This window comes from Schistocerca nitens, chromosome 8, assembly GCF_023898315.1.
Source record: "Schistocerca nitens isolate TAMUIC-IGC-003100 chromosome 8, iqSchNite1.1, whole genome shotgun sequence".
Lineage (NCBI taxonomy): Eukaryota > Metazoa > Arthropoda > Insecta > Orthoptera > Acrididae > Schistocerca > Schistocerca nitens.
In genome coordinates this window covers 110,338,800-110,356,505 of record NC_064621.1, presented here as the reverse complement: position 1 = coordinate 110,356,505, position 17,706 = coordinate 110,338,800, and the positions used below count along the sequence as shown (strand labels likewise).

The 17,706-nt window shown below is 44.0% G+C and overlaps 1 protein-coding gene across 1 annotated transcript in view; it reads left to right on the top strand.

Annotated features, from left to right (window-relative positions):
• The first annotated feature begins 2,269 nt into the window (after positions 1 to 2,269).
• LOC126198900 (myogenesis-regulating glycosidase-like) overlaps positions 2,270 to 17,706 on the top strand; it is a 71,598-nt gene continuing 56,161 nt past the window's right edge. Inside the window, exon 1 of the mRNA XM_049935523.1 lies at positions 2,270 to 2,362. Within this exon, the coding sequence (XP_049791480.1) occupies positions 2,272 to 2,362 (91 nt within the window). The 5' untranslated portion in view covers positions 2,270 to 2,271. The remainder of the gene's footprint in view (positions 2,363 to 17,706) is intronic.

Below are 17,706 nucleotides of genomic sequence, written 5' to 3'. Positions count from 1 at the left end.
ATAGAGGTTGACAGACTAAAGGCCGAAGTACTAAATGTCTTTTTCCAAAGCTGTTTCACAGAGGAAGACTGCACTGCAGTTCCTTCTCTACTGTCGCACAGATGACGAAATGGTAGATATCGAAATAGATGACAGAGGGATAGAAAAACAATTAAAATCGCTCAAAAGAGGAAAGGCCGCTGGACCTGATGGGATACCAGTTCGATTTTACACTGAGTACGCGAAGGAACTTGCCCTCCTTCTTGCAGCGGTGTACCGTAGGTCACTAGAAGAGCGTAGGGTTCCAAAGGACTGGAAAAGAGCACAGATCATCCCCGTTTTCAAGAAGGGGCTTCGAACTGATGTGCAGAACTATAGACCTATATCTCTAACGTCGATCAGTTGTTGAATTTTGGAACTCGTATTATGTTCGAGTATAATGACTTTTCTGGAGACTAGAAATCTACTCTGTAGACATCAGCAAGGGTTTCTAAAAAGACGATCGTGTGAAACCCAGCTCGCGCTATTCGTCCACGAGACTCAGAGGACCATAGACCCGGGTTCCCAGGTAGATGCCGTGTTTCTTGACCTCCGCAAGGCGTTCGATACAGTTCCCCACAGTCGTTTAATGAACAAAGTAAGAGCAAATGGACCATCAGACCAATTGTGTGATTGGATTTAAGAGTTCCTAGATAACAGAACGCAACATTTCATTGTCAATGGAGAGAAGTCTTCCGAAGTAAGATTGATTTCAGGTTTGCCGCAGGGTAGTATCGTAGGACCGTTGCTATTCACAATATATATAAATGACCTTGTGGATAACATCGGAAGTTCACTGAGGCTTTTTGCGGATGATGTTGTAGTATATCGAAAGGTTGTAACAATTGGAAACTGTACTGAAATCCAGGAGGCTCTGCAACTAATTGACGCATGGTGCAAGGAATGGCAATTCAATCTCAATGTAGACAAGTGTAATGTGCTGCGAATACATAGAAAGAAAGATCCTTTATCATTTATCTACAATACAGCAGGTCAGCAACTGGAAGCAGTTAATTTCATAAATTATCTGGGAGTAGGCATTAGGAGTGATTTAAAATGGAATGACCATATAAAATTAATCGTCGATAAAGCAGATGCCAGACTGAGATTCATTGGAAGAATCCGAAGGAAATGCACTCCGAAAACAAAGGAAGTCGGTTACAGTACGCTTGTTCGCCCACTGCTTGAATACTGCTCAGCAGTGTGGGATCCGTACCAGATAATGCTGGTAGAAGAGATACAGAAGATCCAACGGAGAGCAACGCGCTTCGTTACAGGATCATTTAGTAATCGTGAAGGCGCTACGGAGATGATAGATAAACTCCAGTGGAAGACTCTGCAGGAGAGACGCTCAGTAGCTCGGTACGGGCTTTTGTTAAAGTTTCGAGAACATATCTTCACCGAGGATTCAAGCAGTATATTGCTCCCTCCTACGTATATCTCGCGAAGAGACCATGAGAATAAAATCAGAGAGATTAGAGCCTACACAGAGGCATACCGACAATCTTTCTTTCCACGAGCAATACGAGACTGGAATAGAAGGGAGAACCGATAGAGGTACTCAAGGTACCCTCCGCCACACACCGTCAGGTGACTTGCGGAGTATGGATGTAGATGTAGATATGTGGAACGAGTTTGGTTGATGGGCAGATGTAGAACATACAAACATATACATGCATATGTACATATATATGCATATCTTTTTTTATAATTTGTATGGACTGTAGCATGGAATTCAGACAATTGGTTATTCTTAATTTTGCACGTACTATTCTTTGGAGCTGAGACACGCCTGGAGCTGTGGAGCATTATTATCACAGCCGGATGCGTACTATAGGGTCGCACCTATTACTCTTATACTTGTAAAATACTGTTTTCAGGGATTGTTTATTTTAGGCTTCTAATAGCGGTGGCTCACATGATTTGGACTGTATAAAACTTAAACTTAGACATCGGTTACAAATCACTGTTTACAGGTGTTTGAAAATAGAGCCACTTCACCTCTCGAAACTTGTTCTCGGTTTCTAACTACCTCATCGTCGAGGCGTTTTTACTCAGGAGTCTCATTTCGCATGTATCTCTTGAGAAACTGGTGTCGCTGTTAGTCGTGAGAATAACGTTCACAAGGTGAAGCTGATCAGAACACTTAATGTGGTTCAAAAATGTGCCATTTTAATGCACTCTATCAAATGATCGCTTGATAAGAAATACGTAATGACTGAGAAAAGCAATTACACCTACGTAAATGGAAAAATGGTGTCTGATAACGGCTACCTATATATTCGAGTGTCGACAAAGAGAAATCGTTTACAGTACTGTCTACCAGCTGGGGAAATGTTTAAAGGTGAGTTAATGCTTTCAAAAGATGAGTAACACTTCTTTGAGCTTCTCCACTTACATATTTATTCTTAATGTAAACTCGATAGAATGGCCACGTTGAGTGTTGGATGTATACTACACATTTTTCTAATTCTAAAGTTAGCCGCCGTTCGTTGGAAAAAACGAGTAGCTACAATGCATAGGACGCTAATGCCTCTCCTGATCCATGCGGCCGGCCGGGGTGGCCGAACGGTTCTAGGCGCTACAGTCTGGAACCGCGTGACCGCTACGGCCGCAGGTTCGAATCCTACCTCGGGCATGGGTGTGTGTGATGTCCTTAGCTTAGTTAGGTTTAAGTAGTTCTACATTCTAGAGGACTGATGACCTTATAAGTTAATTCCCATTGTGCTCAGAGCCATTTGAACCATTTGATCCATGCGGAGGGGAAGAAAAATCGACAGCTCAGATAATAAGCGCGAAAGACTCTTCAGCATGTCCAATAGACATTTAAAGAGATTGTTTTATGGTGAAACTTTCGAATGAAAACCAACAGAAGCGTGAGCTGCAGATTCATAAACACTCAAAGTACTTAATTTCGGTGTGAGACCATTTTGAAGTATCCTATTAAAGAGAAGATACATGAATTCAATACATTAGTAATCGGTTAAAAGTTTATCTTATCTTTATTAATTCCAGCATATTTTAAAATCCGATTTGTTACTACGTTTCAATTTTAAGCTATTCCTAATATACTGTACCCAAGTTCTTTCCGTTTAATACGACACTTAAAAACTGTCCAACACCGAAACTGTGCAAATAGTACAGCGGATAAAGAAAAATGGCACCTGCAAGAGGTAGGAAATTATTTAAAAACTCAAAAAAACTGAGCTTCACTGCTTTAAAACCAACGACAACTGCTGCACACAGGATATTGAGACACAAGAGGCTTTAAAAGCGCTCTCAAAAATAAATTTCATTTCGTACTTTCATCACTTGTCGTATGTCTCATAAGACCAGACTTAAAAAAAGAAATTTGTTTGTTAACCACTTCTTGCAAATTCATCACTCACATTTCTTAGATGGTACGGACTTATAGCGCATCTTATCAGTTTTCATCCTTCGCCAGTTTTTTTCTCTGTTTTCAATTGATACAAATCAAGAATACTGTCAACGCAATGTAAAATTTTTATACTCTCAGATCGCCAAGATCTGCTGGAACAGTAAAGGTTTTAATTTAATACATTAAAAAGAAAAAAAACCAACACAGAAATAAAACTCACAGTTTTTATTAAACTGCTTTGTGAGATACAGTGCGTCCCCTTTTTTCAATTGGTAGAAGAGAAGAGGGTAGCTTGTGTCAAATGTTTTTGTTTTCTGCAATATAGGCGTACACTAAGCAATAAGAAGGAAAACAAGCATGGAAAAAATGTAGGACGTTAATAATGTGACAGCAGACAGGCTGCATCACAATGCACAGTAGAAACCAACTGAGATGTCGCGAAGTGAGATGCGTCTCCGGCTACACAATGGTGTCGTAACCAAATGTCAACACGGCAGGCCTGAAGTACAAACAAGCTGGAAGCTCATTTCATCACTCTATGTAAGAGGGAAGCGAAGAACAACTGATTCAGCACATTGGCAACATGTGGGGTAGACACAACGCTCTACTGCAAAAATAAATAAATAAATAAATAAATAAAAAATAAAAAAAATAAAAAGTTGTTCAAATGGCTTTGAGCACTATGGGACTGAACTTCTGAGGTCATCAGTTCCCTAGAACTTAGTACTACTGAAACCTAACTAACCTAAGGACATCACACACATCCAAGCCCGAGGCAGGATTCGAACCTCCGACCGTAGCGGTCGCGCGGTACCAGACTGTAGCGCCTAAAACCGCTCGGCCACTCCGGCCGGCGCTCTACTATAATGAGGCTAAATGTAGTGACCCAAATGTAGCAATTTCACCTAGAGATATCGCAAGAATGCCTTTCCGATTGCAAACTTCGCATGAAGAAACTTTCTGAAACCGACAAGTTAAACACTAGAGCAGCCGAGAGCGCTGACAGGCTCAGAGAACAACGACTCCACATTCGGTCACCAGTTTGGTGGCGTGGGGAGGGGGTGGAGGGGGGGAGGAGGAGGAGGAGGGGAGATCACGTGATAACCTGCTGCAAAGCCCCCACCCTCTTCAAACTCATTCTGGGATTGAGGCCATTCAGTCCGCATAATAGGTACGAATGGAAGCCCAGATTTGTTAAGTTGCAGGAATTTAGTAAATGTCTACATGCTGACGCCAACTTGGAGTCAACTGCTACAAGTTCACAGCCGTCTGGCTGTGAAGGGGTCTTCTGATCTGCAAGCCGCAGTCCTGTCGGTCATAACAGTTTCTGACTGATGATTGGGAACGGGATGATCTCCCGTGGATGAAAAACCAGTCCACTTGTCCACATGCTGTTCAACTTGGCTCCTGGGGCCTGTGTCGCCGTTACTGCGGCAGTACAAGTTCTGCTTTACTAGGGACTGCCACTCAGGCTGTCCTTCATATTGCTGTTGAGTCTTCCGATACCACACCATTTCGACAATCAACTACATAAGTATGCAGTATTCTGGGAACGAGCCAAAGCGCAGTTTCACTGATCGAGAGCACTGAACCTCCATCAGAAGCCTACAGCCTCGCTGGGCTCTGGAGACGCACAGTCGCTGTACCCCCCGCAGGACGCAGCACTGACCAAAGGCAACGCCAGAGCCTGTTCTCAGAAAGTTCCTCACTTTGCTTTTTCATGCTACGCGGGCTCACCACGGTCGCTACTAAGCAGAGCCGGGAATAACGTAATTGTCAAGCTCTCGTTTCGTTCCAGAGGTCCACAGGATCACTCACCCCCCCACCCCCTCTCTGCTCTCGACATCGTGATAACAACACGACTTTGACTCAGGTCGTAACATTACTGTTAAGAAGCGGCGTCGACACTTAACATTATTGTTAGCAGTGGTTCTGGTACACTACATTCGCGCCAGAACGTGGTTCTGACACGCTGCACTGTGAAAGCAGGACTTGGAGTCCTATAAAGGGCCACCTGAGGCACTGACGTCTACTGTCGCCGCCATCGACGAGCCTCACCTGTACATTAGCAGCCACTGGCATTTGTCATCATCCGGAGCAGTGACTGACCAATTTCTATTCGCCTGTTTCGTTTTTCATTGCTGGGGGGCCCTGTTAAGTGGCTAGAATCTGCATAGTAACTTGAAAGTGACATTTTATAGGCCACAAGAGCCTTTAGAACTATCATAGCTCGGGATAACCGTAGGGAAGAATATTTACGTCTGAATAGGTGTCAGTTTTATAACATATCAGGGCATGAATCACCTTGTACTAAGGCAGTGCTAGTAATATGTGAAACCTGCAGACGAACTGGCCAAGAAGCACGGCAGTGAGTTAGTCTCGCCGGTCTATGATACGTAGAGAAAGGTTAATACAGTTATTTTTTCTGGTTGATTGTGTCGGTATAAAGAGATCCCAGTTGTTCTAAATTCAGGCACAACGATCAGAAACGCATTCAGTAACTTTGAGTGAAACCATTCAAGTTTCGAAAAAAATCATGAAGCTGCATTTCTCCAGGGTAAAACAGAGCAGAACAAGGCTAGCGAAGAATTGCAAAGTGAACTAGAAGCATTAGCGCAGCAGAAGGGCCGACGCAAGCACAAGAAGGAGATACCAAAACAGTAGTTAGCGTACCAATTCTATCTATTGATCTTATTGCAGCTAGTCTCATAATACCTTTTCCTGGGGAAACATCTGAGGACGTGTCAGCTTTTCTGAGTGACGGTAACGAAGCAACTCGGTTAGGCAGTTGTCAAATGCAATATGTCTTTCTATGGCTAATTTACGGTTAACAGCTGACATGTATCACGTGCCATAAAACCCTTGGTGAACACAAATCTTTAAGCAGCTGGCTGAAAGACTGACCCAATGTTATCGTAAGCAAAATGGTGCTATATTTCTCAGGGAGGAGCCCATGTGGTCAATGCGGAAACATAATGAATCAGCAGAAGCGTTGTCTGACAGGATTAGTAAGCTGAATTTGAAGACTTGTTCTAGCGCACTAGGCAGAAGCAGATATAGTCCACTTGTAAGAAACAAGAGGGGTACTTCAGCCAATATGTCGTGAACAGTAAGAATGGATACTCCTCGTGATTTGTCCTCTGCTGTCGGAACTGCCACACAACGGGAAAAGATTATGCCATTCAACAACGGTGTGACCAAAGTGTTTTCCGCTCTAATGTTAAATGTCACAGATGTGCACAAATGGCCCACATGAAGAGGCCACACAATGCTTTTCCCTATGGTGAGCTGCGAGGTAAGGTGTGTGACTGCAAAAATAGTAAGCAGAAGAAGCACAATAAGAAGAACCGTTCGTTAACCGCGAAACGGGAGTGCCCTCACCGTCAGTAGCCATTCGTAATGAAACGGTACATTACAAGGACGAGTGCAGAGACAGAGTGTAGGAAGGAATAAGGAGCGTATTTCTTGGTGGGCAAAGATGTGCATGGTCTGGACCTCTCTGGTAGGAAGGGACTTCAGGGCGGCTCTAGTAGAAAGATTTCAGTCTCTGCGATATAGGGTACATGCAGTGGATATCGACGAGGTAGAATAAGCGGAGGTAACACTTCTCATTTTTAGCATTGGGGCTGAAAAACTAAATAAGCACATGGAAGTGTTGCCACACGTTGATGAGTACTGTGCAATTCTTGGATCCGATTATTTGAATAAACATCGCGCAGTAATTGATCTTGTGTGCCATATGATGGAATTTGGTGGGGCTTTGTTAGGGGAGAGAGCTACTAGTGAAATAATGTCGCCAGGTGCACCTGTCGTGAAGTTAGTACCAGCTGAACTCCGTACACCTACACTGCTGGCTAATTCACAGGATAACGTACCAGGAGACACAGGAAAACCGATATGTATTATTGTAGGTATGGACTTGCCAGTGAATTGTTGTGCATGGTAGAACCATTGGCATGGAACGAAGAGGTAGATAAGTCGCACGGTGTGGTACACAGGAGCGTAGTATGCATTATGGATGTAGATGGAGAATTTGTGCTTCCCGCGAGTTTAGGCAGTTTTGGCATGGACGAGATGAATCTTCCTAGACCTAGAAGATGATACTGACAAGTCGGGTGATGTCCACAGCCACAGGCATACGGTTAACAATTCTTCACTATGTAGTAAATTTAAACACTTGCAAAGGAAAGATAGGGATAGCATGAAAGCTTGCTTACATTCATGGATGCGTTCAATTCAGTTGGTCCATTACCAGCGACACCATTACACAGCATAGAACACAAACAGGAAGCAATGCTCCAGTATATAAGACACCATACACGATCACAAAGCAGTTACAACTGCTAATGGAGGAACTCACTGACCTGCAGTTAGCTGATGCAATCACTGAGAATAGTGATATTACCTGGAATGCAAACGTTGTCATTGTGCTCAAAAAGTCATTGGATGGTTCCGTTGCAATTATTACATCTTAAATGCAAGAACATTCACCGATCCATGCAATGCAAAGATTACTAGAATCTAGAAAACCTTTTAAAATGCTTTGTTTAGATATTCATGGACCTTTCAGTATGACAGCAGCTGGTAACAAGTGTATTCCGACGATAATAGATCATTTCCCCGTTCACAGTAATAACAGCAACTCCGGACCAGCGAATACAGACATTCAGGAACGCAGTGGTTCACAACTGTATAGTACCGTGTGGTATTTTTGATGCTATAATTACAGATCAGGGAACAAATTGTATGTTAGACCTTTTGAATCAGTTGTGTAGCCTCATTCACATCCAAAAACTTCACATTAGCCCTTTACATCCACACAAACAGGCATATTGAACAGGTCCAAAGATGTTGAGCCATTTTGTGAATAGTCAACATGACAATTGGGACACATAGATGCAATATATCGTCACAGCATATATTTCAGAAGTACACAGTAGTACAGATCTTTCACCATATGAGGTTGTATTCGGTAGAAACATGCCCTCTCCTATCGAGATTATGATGCCTCAATTAGATGCTAATGAACAGTCAGTGAAGAAGTTCACGAAACATATAAGAGAAGTATGGCAGAAGGTCAAACGAGCGAATACAAAAGCACTCGAACATCAAGAAAAGATGAGGCAACTTACAGCGATATTGCCACAACATTAAGTAGATCAGTGGGTTTAGGTAACCAACCCATACGCACCACAAGAAAGAATAAACAAATTTTTAACTAAGTACTAAAGCCCGTATCAGGTGATAGAGATGACATCCCAAGTGAATGTGAAGGTACAGCTTCTGACAAAAACATCGATTATTCATGTAAGCCAAATCAAACCTTTCAGTGGAGTGATAGACGCTTTGCCACAGAGTCCAACACCATAGGTGGTATGGAATAAGAACTCTAGGAAGGCGAAGAATCCTGTAGTTCGAACTGTTCAGTCATCAGTGGACGCTTGGTTTAACTCCGAATGCATGGAAGATGAGAAATTAGGTGTGTGGGTTAGAAGATACTTTTGCGGAATTTTAGAAAGAAGCAGGGAAAAAGGGAAAAGGGAGTTCTAGTGAAAATGAATACAGCGGATCGCAACTCTTACAATAAACTCAGGGAACTCTTGAAGAAGGCAATCAACCTGGTGCCAAGGACATCGTTTCTGAGAAAGAAAGGATGGGTAAACACAGTGGAAAACTTTTGAAGGTAGTGTCTGGAACAGCATTGGAAAAAGATATTCGACATTTAAATTACACACTAGGCCAGGTACAAGCAGTAGGAGACGTTACAAGGGGTAAAGTGGAATGGCATATCACCCAGCTGAGGAATATGGAACAAGCTGTATTAAATAACACAAGAGTGGCACGGAAACTGGCAACGGATTTAATGCAATACAGTAGAAGCACTAAGCAGATTATAAATGAAGATTGAATAAATGAAGGTCTTAAACAGGTGCAGTACCAACCACAGGAAATAGACGGGCAGACAGTTATAGCCAGACTCTTACGACTTTTGTCAGCTAGTATCAGTAACGGAAGATTGGAGACCGTAACACGGCAGGAATCTGTTTTCCATGCCATATATGGCTAGCTAAGCGCTACACTACTGCCACTGCAGCACTTCTTAGCAGGACTACGAGAAGAACAAAAGAATTTTGTAACTGAACTACACAGTAAAGCGGAACCGACTGAGGGCAAATTAGCATTATTTTCCAGCATATCGTTAGTTGAGAACAGATGGTGCGCGACTACGTGTGTCAATACATCTTGCAGTGGTTGTCTTAAACACCCAATATCAATGTTTTCTTATACATCCTGCCCCTGTAAACTTGAGCACGGTAGGAAAATTGGTAAAAGTACGTACTAGCGAAGTAAAGATAATTTCAGAAAACAGGAAAATATATACGCTGATGTCCAGGGAAGAGTTACGGGATTCAAAATGGTTCAAATGGCCCTGAGCACTATACGACTTAACTTCTGAGGTCATCAGTCGCCTAGAACTTAGAACTAATTAAACCTAAGTAATCTAAGGACATCACTCACATCCATTCCCGAGGCAGGATTCGAACCTGCTACCGTAGCGGTCGCTCGGCTCCAGACTGTAGCACCTAGAACCGCACAGCCACTTCGGCCGGCCTGTTACGGGATTGCCAGCAAAACAATATTACTGAGTTGTTCAGACTGACACGCATGCATGTGAGGTACACTTGTTCTTGAGACAATACATAGTAACAGAGTATTGGAGGGAAGTACTAACCCGTTATCTGCATTTCCAAAGAATGAGAGCGCGCTGGATATATTCATTATACACTCTGGGGATCATTATTTTGAATTTCTATAAAAAAAAGGAAAGGAATGAGGCAAGTCCCAAATGGAGTTAAAAATAGTAGAATCTTAATATATGGAACATTTTATGATATATATAGAACAACGTTTCGCTTATCATCAAGAGTTATGTACAACAGTAATGAAGTTGACAAACTGCTTACTGTTTTGGCCAGAGAAGCTGTTAGAGATACTGCTAGTCCAAAATCTCACATTTTTAAAGTATACCCTGAGCCCTGATATCCTTCTTTCAGTAGACCAACTATTAGCACATTCCCACAGAACAGTACATCCAGCAGTACTGCGTGAAGCAGTGTAGTCGGGTTATAAACATAAGCATTTCAGTTACGAATACTATAGAGATTTGGTGGCTATTTGTGTAATTTACGTTTGCTACAAGAAGAAACATATACAACGCCCAGAACTACCTGTGCACGGGTTAGCTATTCCTTGGGTTGCTTATATGACGGTAAGTACCACAGAGTCTAAGCACTAGGAAGTAGGAATAAGCAATGGTTGGGAGTTGGTACAATATTTTAAGGGCATTAAAATTTGTGATATCGAATTCGATTTTTATAACAACGAAATTCCATAAAGGATGGATGTAGACTAATAGGAACGCGTAAAAATTCGGGATGAATTTTATAAAGGATGGAGGAATATTGCACAGGAGAATAATAAGCTGGTGCAGTAATAAAACTGTGTTAGAAACCGACTGAGAAATCGCCAAGCTGGGTGCATCTGCCAGCTACGCAACGATGTCGTACCCTACTGTCAACATGGTAACCCCGATGTACACACAAGATGGGAGCTCGTTTCATCAGACTGGGCAAGACGGAAGCAATGAACAACTGATTCAGCACTTTGACAACAGTGCGCAGTAGACTGACTGCTGTACTGTGATGAGGCCAAATGTACATAGTAACTTCGCCTAAATACGTCACAAGAATGCCTCTCAGGACGCAAACTTCGCGTAAAGGAATGTTCTGAAACCCTGAACTTACTCATAAAGCGAAAGCACATTTGGACAACAGTGTGGGGGTGGGGAATCACGTCATCGCCTGCTATCAAACCTTCACCCTCCTCAAGCTCTGTATTGGGGAATGGCCATTCCATCTGCATCACAGATACCGATGGAACACCTATTAAGCTGCAGAATGCTCTGGTGAATTCAGCAAGTGTCTAAAAGCTGCCGCCACAGCTACAAGACCACAGCCGCCTGGCCACGGAGAGGTCTCCAGATCTACAATCAGTAGTCTTGCGGTAGCAGCGGTGATGGTCTGAGGATGAGGGCCAGGGCGATCTACCACGGATCAAGAACCCATCTCCCCATCTGCAAGCTGTTTAACTTGGAAGCCAGACGCCTGTGTCGCTGCTACTGGAGCAAGACAAGCACCATCGCTCGGGCTGGCTGTCCTTCGTGTTGCTATTGCGTCTTCCGTCTTCACGCCATCTTAGCAACTGACACAGGGGTAGCAGTGTTCTGGGAACAAGCCTAAGCGCAGTTTCACTCATCGAGAGCACTGAGCCTCTAACAAAAGTCCACAGCCCCGCTGGGCTCCACCGGCCCAAGGCTGTGGTGCTGACCACAGGGACTAGCTCCGTAAGCTCCTCGCCAGAGAAAGACGTACCCCTTTCGCTTTCAAGCAGTATGGTGACAACTCGGCAGCACCGGGAAGAAGACGGAGTGATCGTGAAGCTCTCGCCGGTAAATCATGGTTAATTAAATGTGTTTCATTGGCGCCCCAGCGCTCTACAGGATCACACACCCGTGGTCTTCGCTAGACCTCCTGATAACAATAGCACCCTAGCTCTAATCGAGACAGTACTCTCAGCAATAAATTTCATTTCTTGCTTTCACCACTTACATTGTCTGTTTCATAAAATATAGGCAAAACGAGAAATTTGTGTGTTAGCTACGTCTTGGAATTTCATTCATTTACATTTGTTAAATTGTAGTCATTTATAGCACATCTACAGCTATAGCATTCATCTGTCGGCAGTTTTATTCTCTGTCGTCGATTTATACAAATCAAGACACTCGTGTCGATGGTATGTAACATTCTTGTACTACCAGATCGACAAAGTCTGCAGGAACAGTAAAGGTATTAATTTAAAGGATTAAAAGGAAAAACTCGGCACATAGAAATAACACAGTGTTTATTAAACTACTTTGTGAGACACAGTACGTCCGCTTTTTTCCTCAGGTAGAAAAGAAGTAAACAGCTTGTGTCATCTTTTTCTGTTTGTGAGATATGTTGTCTCTGAAGTGGTATGGTGGCAAGACAACAACACAGACGAGTAAACTAATCAATAATATGAAGTAAAACAAATATGGAAAAAATATGGGACTTCAGCATCGTGATAGCCGGGAGGTTGCATTACATCGAAACCAGAGGAGTCAGATACCACGACGTGACCACACACGTAACGATAGGTGAGACAGTAAAAGCCTCTTTGACGACCGCTCTTTACGGGAAACTATTAAAATCTGTTGCCTTGGCACATACACTTCAGATATCTGAAGTACGTGCAAACTTACACGTTGACAATTTTTTTCCAAGGCACTGCAGCTATCTGTAACCAATGGCTTACCTCCATTTCATATTCTAAAACTGTAACGTAATAACTGTGCCCTTGTCTAGGTGGGTAGATTCCACACTACGGAAATTTCTTGAAGCTGGATGTGGTTTGCCACGGCACTAGACCCAGCAGACCTCTTTTGGAGACAGATACCGCACTTATAATTATGACCAAATCATAATCACATAAGGAGGCATTCTCAACAAGCGTATTTCATAGGTCCTGGTAAAAAAAGGCAATCTATTTTCCTTTCTTTTTGTAGGAGAAAGAGGGAGTTTAGTTTTTAGGTTATAGTTTCGCCATTAGAGATATTCCATTGGGACTGATTAACTAACAAACAGTAAGGATAAATAATTCAAATGGCTCTGAGCACTATGGGACTTAACATCTGAGGTCATCAGTCCCCTAGAACTTAGAACTACTTAAACTAATCTAAGGACATCACACACATCCATGCCCGAAGCAGGATTCGAACTTGCGACCATAGCAGTCGCGCGGTTCCGGACTGAAGCGCCTAGAACCGCTCGGCCACCGCGGCCGGCTAAACAGTAAGGATAGATAGTCTTCATCATCATCATCATCATCATTTAAGACTGCTTATGGCTTTCAGCGTTCAGTCTGGAGCATAGCCCCCTTATAAAATTCCTCCACGATCTCCTATTCAGTGCTAACATTGGTGCCTCTTCTGATGTTAAATCTGTTACTTCAAAATCATTCTTAACCGAATCCAGGTACCTTCTCCGTGGTCTGCCCCGACTCCTCCACCCTCTACTGCTGAACCCATGAGTCTCTTGGGTAACCTTGCTTCTCCCATGCGTGTAACATGACCCCACCATCTAAGCCTGTTCGCCCTGACTGCTACATCGATAGAGTTCATTCCCAGTTTTTCTTTGATTTCCTCATTGTGGACACCCTCCTGCCATTGTTCCCATCTACTAGTACCTGCAATCATCCTAGCTACTTTCATATCCGTAACCTCAACCTTGTTGATAAGATAACCTGAATCCACCCAGCTTTCGCTCCAATACAACAAAGTTGGTCGAAAGATTGAACGGTGCACAGATAACTTCGTCTTGGTACTGACTTCCTTGTTGCAGAATAGAGTATATCGTAGCTGAGCGCTCACTGCATTAGCTTTGCTACACCTCGCTTCCAGTTCTTTGACTATGTTACCATCCTGTGAGAATATGCATCCTAAGTACTTGAAACCGTCCACCTGTTCTTACTTTGTTCCTCCTATTTGGCACTCAATCCGTTTATTTTCTTTCCCACTGACATTACTTCCGTTTTGGAGATGCTAATCTTCATACCATAGTCCTTACATTTCTGATCTAGCTCTGAAATATTACTTTGCAAACTTTCAATCGAATCTGCCATCACAACAAAGTCATCCGCACATGCAAGACTGCTTATTTTGTGTTCACATATCTTAATCTCACACAGCCAGTCTATTGTTTTCAACATATGATCCATAAATAATATGAACAACAGTGGAAACAGGTTACAGCCTTGTCTTACCCCTGAAACTACTCTGAACCATGAACTCAGTTTACCGTCAACTCTAACTGCTGCCTGACTATCCATGTAAAGACCTTTAATTGCTTGCAAAAGTTTGCCTCCTATTCCATAATCTCGTAGAACAGACAATAACTTCCTCCTAGGAACCCGGTCATATGCCTTTTCTAGATCTACACTCCTGGAAATTGAAATAAGAACACCGTGAATTCATTGTCCCAGGAAGGGGAAACTTTATTGACACATTCCTGGGGTCAGATACATCACATGATCACACTGACAGAACCACAGGCACATAGACACAGGCAACAGAGCATGCACAATGTCGGCACTAGTAGTGTATATCCACCTTTCGCAGCAATGCAGGCTGCTATTCTCCCATGGAGACGATCGTAGAGATGCTGGATGTAGTCCTGTGGAACGGCTTGCCATGCCATTTCCACCTGGCGCCTCAGTTGGACCAGCGTTCGTGCTGGACGTGCAGACCGCGTGAGACGACGCTTCATACAGTCCCAAACATGCTCAATGGGGGACAGATCCGGAGATCTTGCTGGCCAGGGTAGTTGACTTACACCTTCTAGAGCACGTTGGGTGGCACGGGATACATGCGGACGTGCATTGTCCTGTTGGAACAGCAAGTTCCCTTGCCGGTCTAGGAATGGTAGAACGATGGGTTCGATGACGGTTTGGATGTACCGTGCACTATTCAGTGTCCCCTCGACGATCACCAGTGGTGTACGGCCAGTGTAGGAGATGGCTCCCCACACCATGATGCCGGGTGTTGGCCCTGTGTGCCTCGGTCGTATGCAGTCCTGATTGTGGCGCTCACCTGCACGGCGCCAAACACGCATACGACCATCATTGGCACCAAGGCAGAAGCGACTCTCATCGCTGAAGACGACACGTCTCCATTCGTCCCTCCATTCACGCCTGTCGCGACACCACTGGAGGCGGGCTGCACGATGTTGGGGCGTGAGCGGAAGACGGCCTAACGGTGTGCGGGACCGTAGCCCAGCTTCATGGAGACGGTTGCGAATGGTCCTCGCCGATACCCCAGGAGCAACAGTGTCCCTAATTTGCTGGGAAGTGGCGGTGCGGTCCCCTACGGCACTGCGTAGGATCCTACGGTCTTGGCGTGCATCCGTGCGTCGCTGCGGTCCGGTCCCAGGTCGACGGGCATGTGCACCTTCCGCCGACCACTGGCGACAACATCGATGTACTGTGGAGACCTCACGCCCCACGTGTTCAGCAATTCGGCGGTACGTCCACCCAGCCTCCCGCATGCCCACTATACGCCCTCGCTCAAAGTCCGTCAACTGCACATACGGTTCACGTCCACGCTGTCGCGGCATGCTACCAGTGTTAAAGACTGCGATGGAGCTCCGTATGCCACGGCAAACTGGCTGACACTGACGGCGGCGGTGCACAAATGCTGCGCAGCTAGCGCCATTCGACGGCCAACACCGCGGTTCCTGGTGTGTCCGCTGTGCCGTGCGTGTGATCATTGCTTGTACAGCCCTCTCGCAGTGTCCGGAGCAAGTATGGTGGGTCTGACACACCGGTGTCAATGTGTTCTTTTTTCCATTTCCAGGAGTGTATAAAGCATAGATACAATTCCCTGTTCCACTCATAACACTTCTCCATTATTTGGCGTAAGCTAAAGATCTGGTCCTGACAATCTCTAAGAGGCCTAAACCCACACTGACTTTCATCCAATTGGTCCTCAACTAATATTCGCACTTTCCTTTCAACAATACCTGAGAAGATTTTACCCACAACGCTGATTAAAGAGATACCTCTGTAGTTGTTACTATCTTTTCTGTTTCCATGTTTAAAGATTGGTGTGATTACTGCTTTTGTCCAGTCTGATGGAACCTGTCCCGACTCCCAGGCCATTTCAATTATCCTGTGTAGCCATTTAAGACCTGACATTCCACTGTATTTTATGAGTTCCGACTTAATTTCATCCACCCCAGCTGCTTTATTGCACTGCAATCTATTGACCATTTTCTCCACTTCCTCAAATGTGATCCTATTTCCATCATCATTCCCATCCCATTCTACCTCGAAATCTGAAACATTACTGATCGTATTTTCACCTACATTGAGCAACTCTTCAAAATATTCCCTCCATCTGCCCAAGGCATCCACAGGATTCACCAGCAGTTTTCCTGACCTGTCCAAAATACTTGTCATTTCCTTCTTACCTCCCTTTCGAAGACTGCTAATTACACTCCAGAATGGTTTTCCAGCAGCTTGACCCATGGTCTCCAACCTGTTTCCAAAGTCTTCCCAAGATTTCTTCTTGGATGCTGCAATTATCTGTTTGGCTTTGTTTCTTTCTTCAACATAACTTTCGCTGTCTACCTGAGTTCTAGTATGTAGCCTTTTTTGATACGCCTTCTTTTTCCTTTTACAGGCTGCCTCGACTGTGTCATTCCACCAAGCTGTTTGCGTCTTCCTACTTTTGCACACTACTGTTCCAAGACATTCTTCAGCCACTTCTAGTACTGTGTCCCTGTACCTTGTCCATTCCTTTTCCAATGACTGTAATTGACTACATTCAACTAACTGGTACCTTTCTGAGATCACTGTTATGTACTTGTGCCTGATTTCCTTATCCTGAAGTTTCTCCACTCTTATCCTCCTACATATGGACCTGACCTCCTGCACTTTCGGCCTCACAATCCCAATTTCACTGCAGATTAAATAATGATCAGTGTCATCAAAGAATCCCCTGAATACACGTGTGTCCCTCACAGCCTTCCTGAATTCCTGATCTGTTATTATATAGTCAATGACAGATCTGGTTCCCCTGCCTTCCCAAGTATACCGGTGAATCTTATGTTTAAAAAAGGAGTTTGTGATTACTAAGCCCATACTGGCACAGAAATCCAAGAGTTGCTTCCCGTTCCTGTTGGCCTCCATATCCTCTCCAAATTTACCCATAACCTTTTCATGCCCTTCTGTTCGATTTCCAATCCTGGCGTTAAAATCACCCATGAGCAGAACACTGTCCTTGTCCTTTACTCTAACAACTACATCACTGAGTGCCTCATAAAAACTATCCATCTTATCTTGATCTGTCCCTTCACAATGCGAATATACTGACACAATCCTAATTTTCTTGCTAGACACTGTCAAATCGATCCACATCAGTCGTTCGTTTACATACCTTATTGCAACTACGCTGGGTTCCATTTCTTTCCTGATGTAAAGCCCTACACCCCGTTGTGCTATTCCTGCTTTGACCCCTGACAGGTAGACCTTGTATTCTCCCACTTCCTCTTCTTTCTCACCCCTTACCCGAATGTCACTAACAGCTAAAACGTCCAGCCCCATTTTACTTGCAGCCTCTGCCAGCTCTACCTTCTTCCCAGAGTAGCCCCCATTGATATTAATAGCTCCCT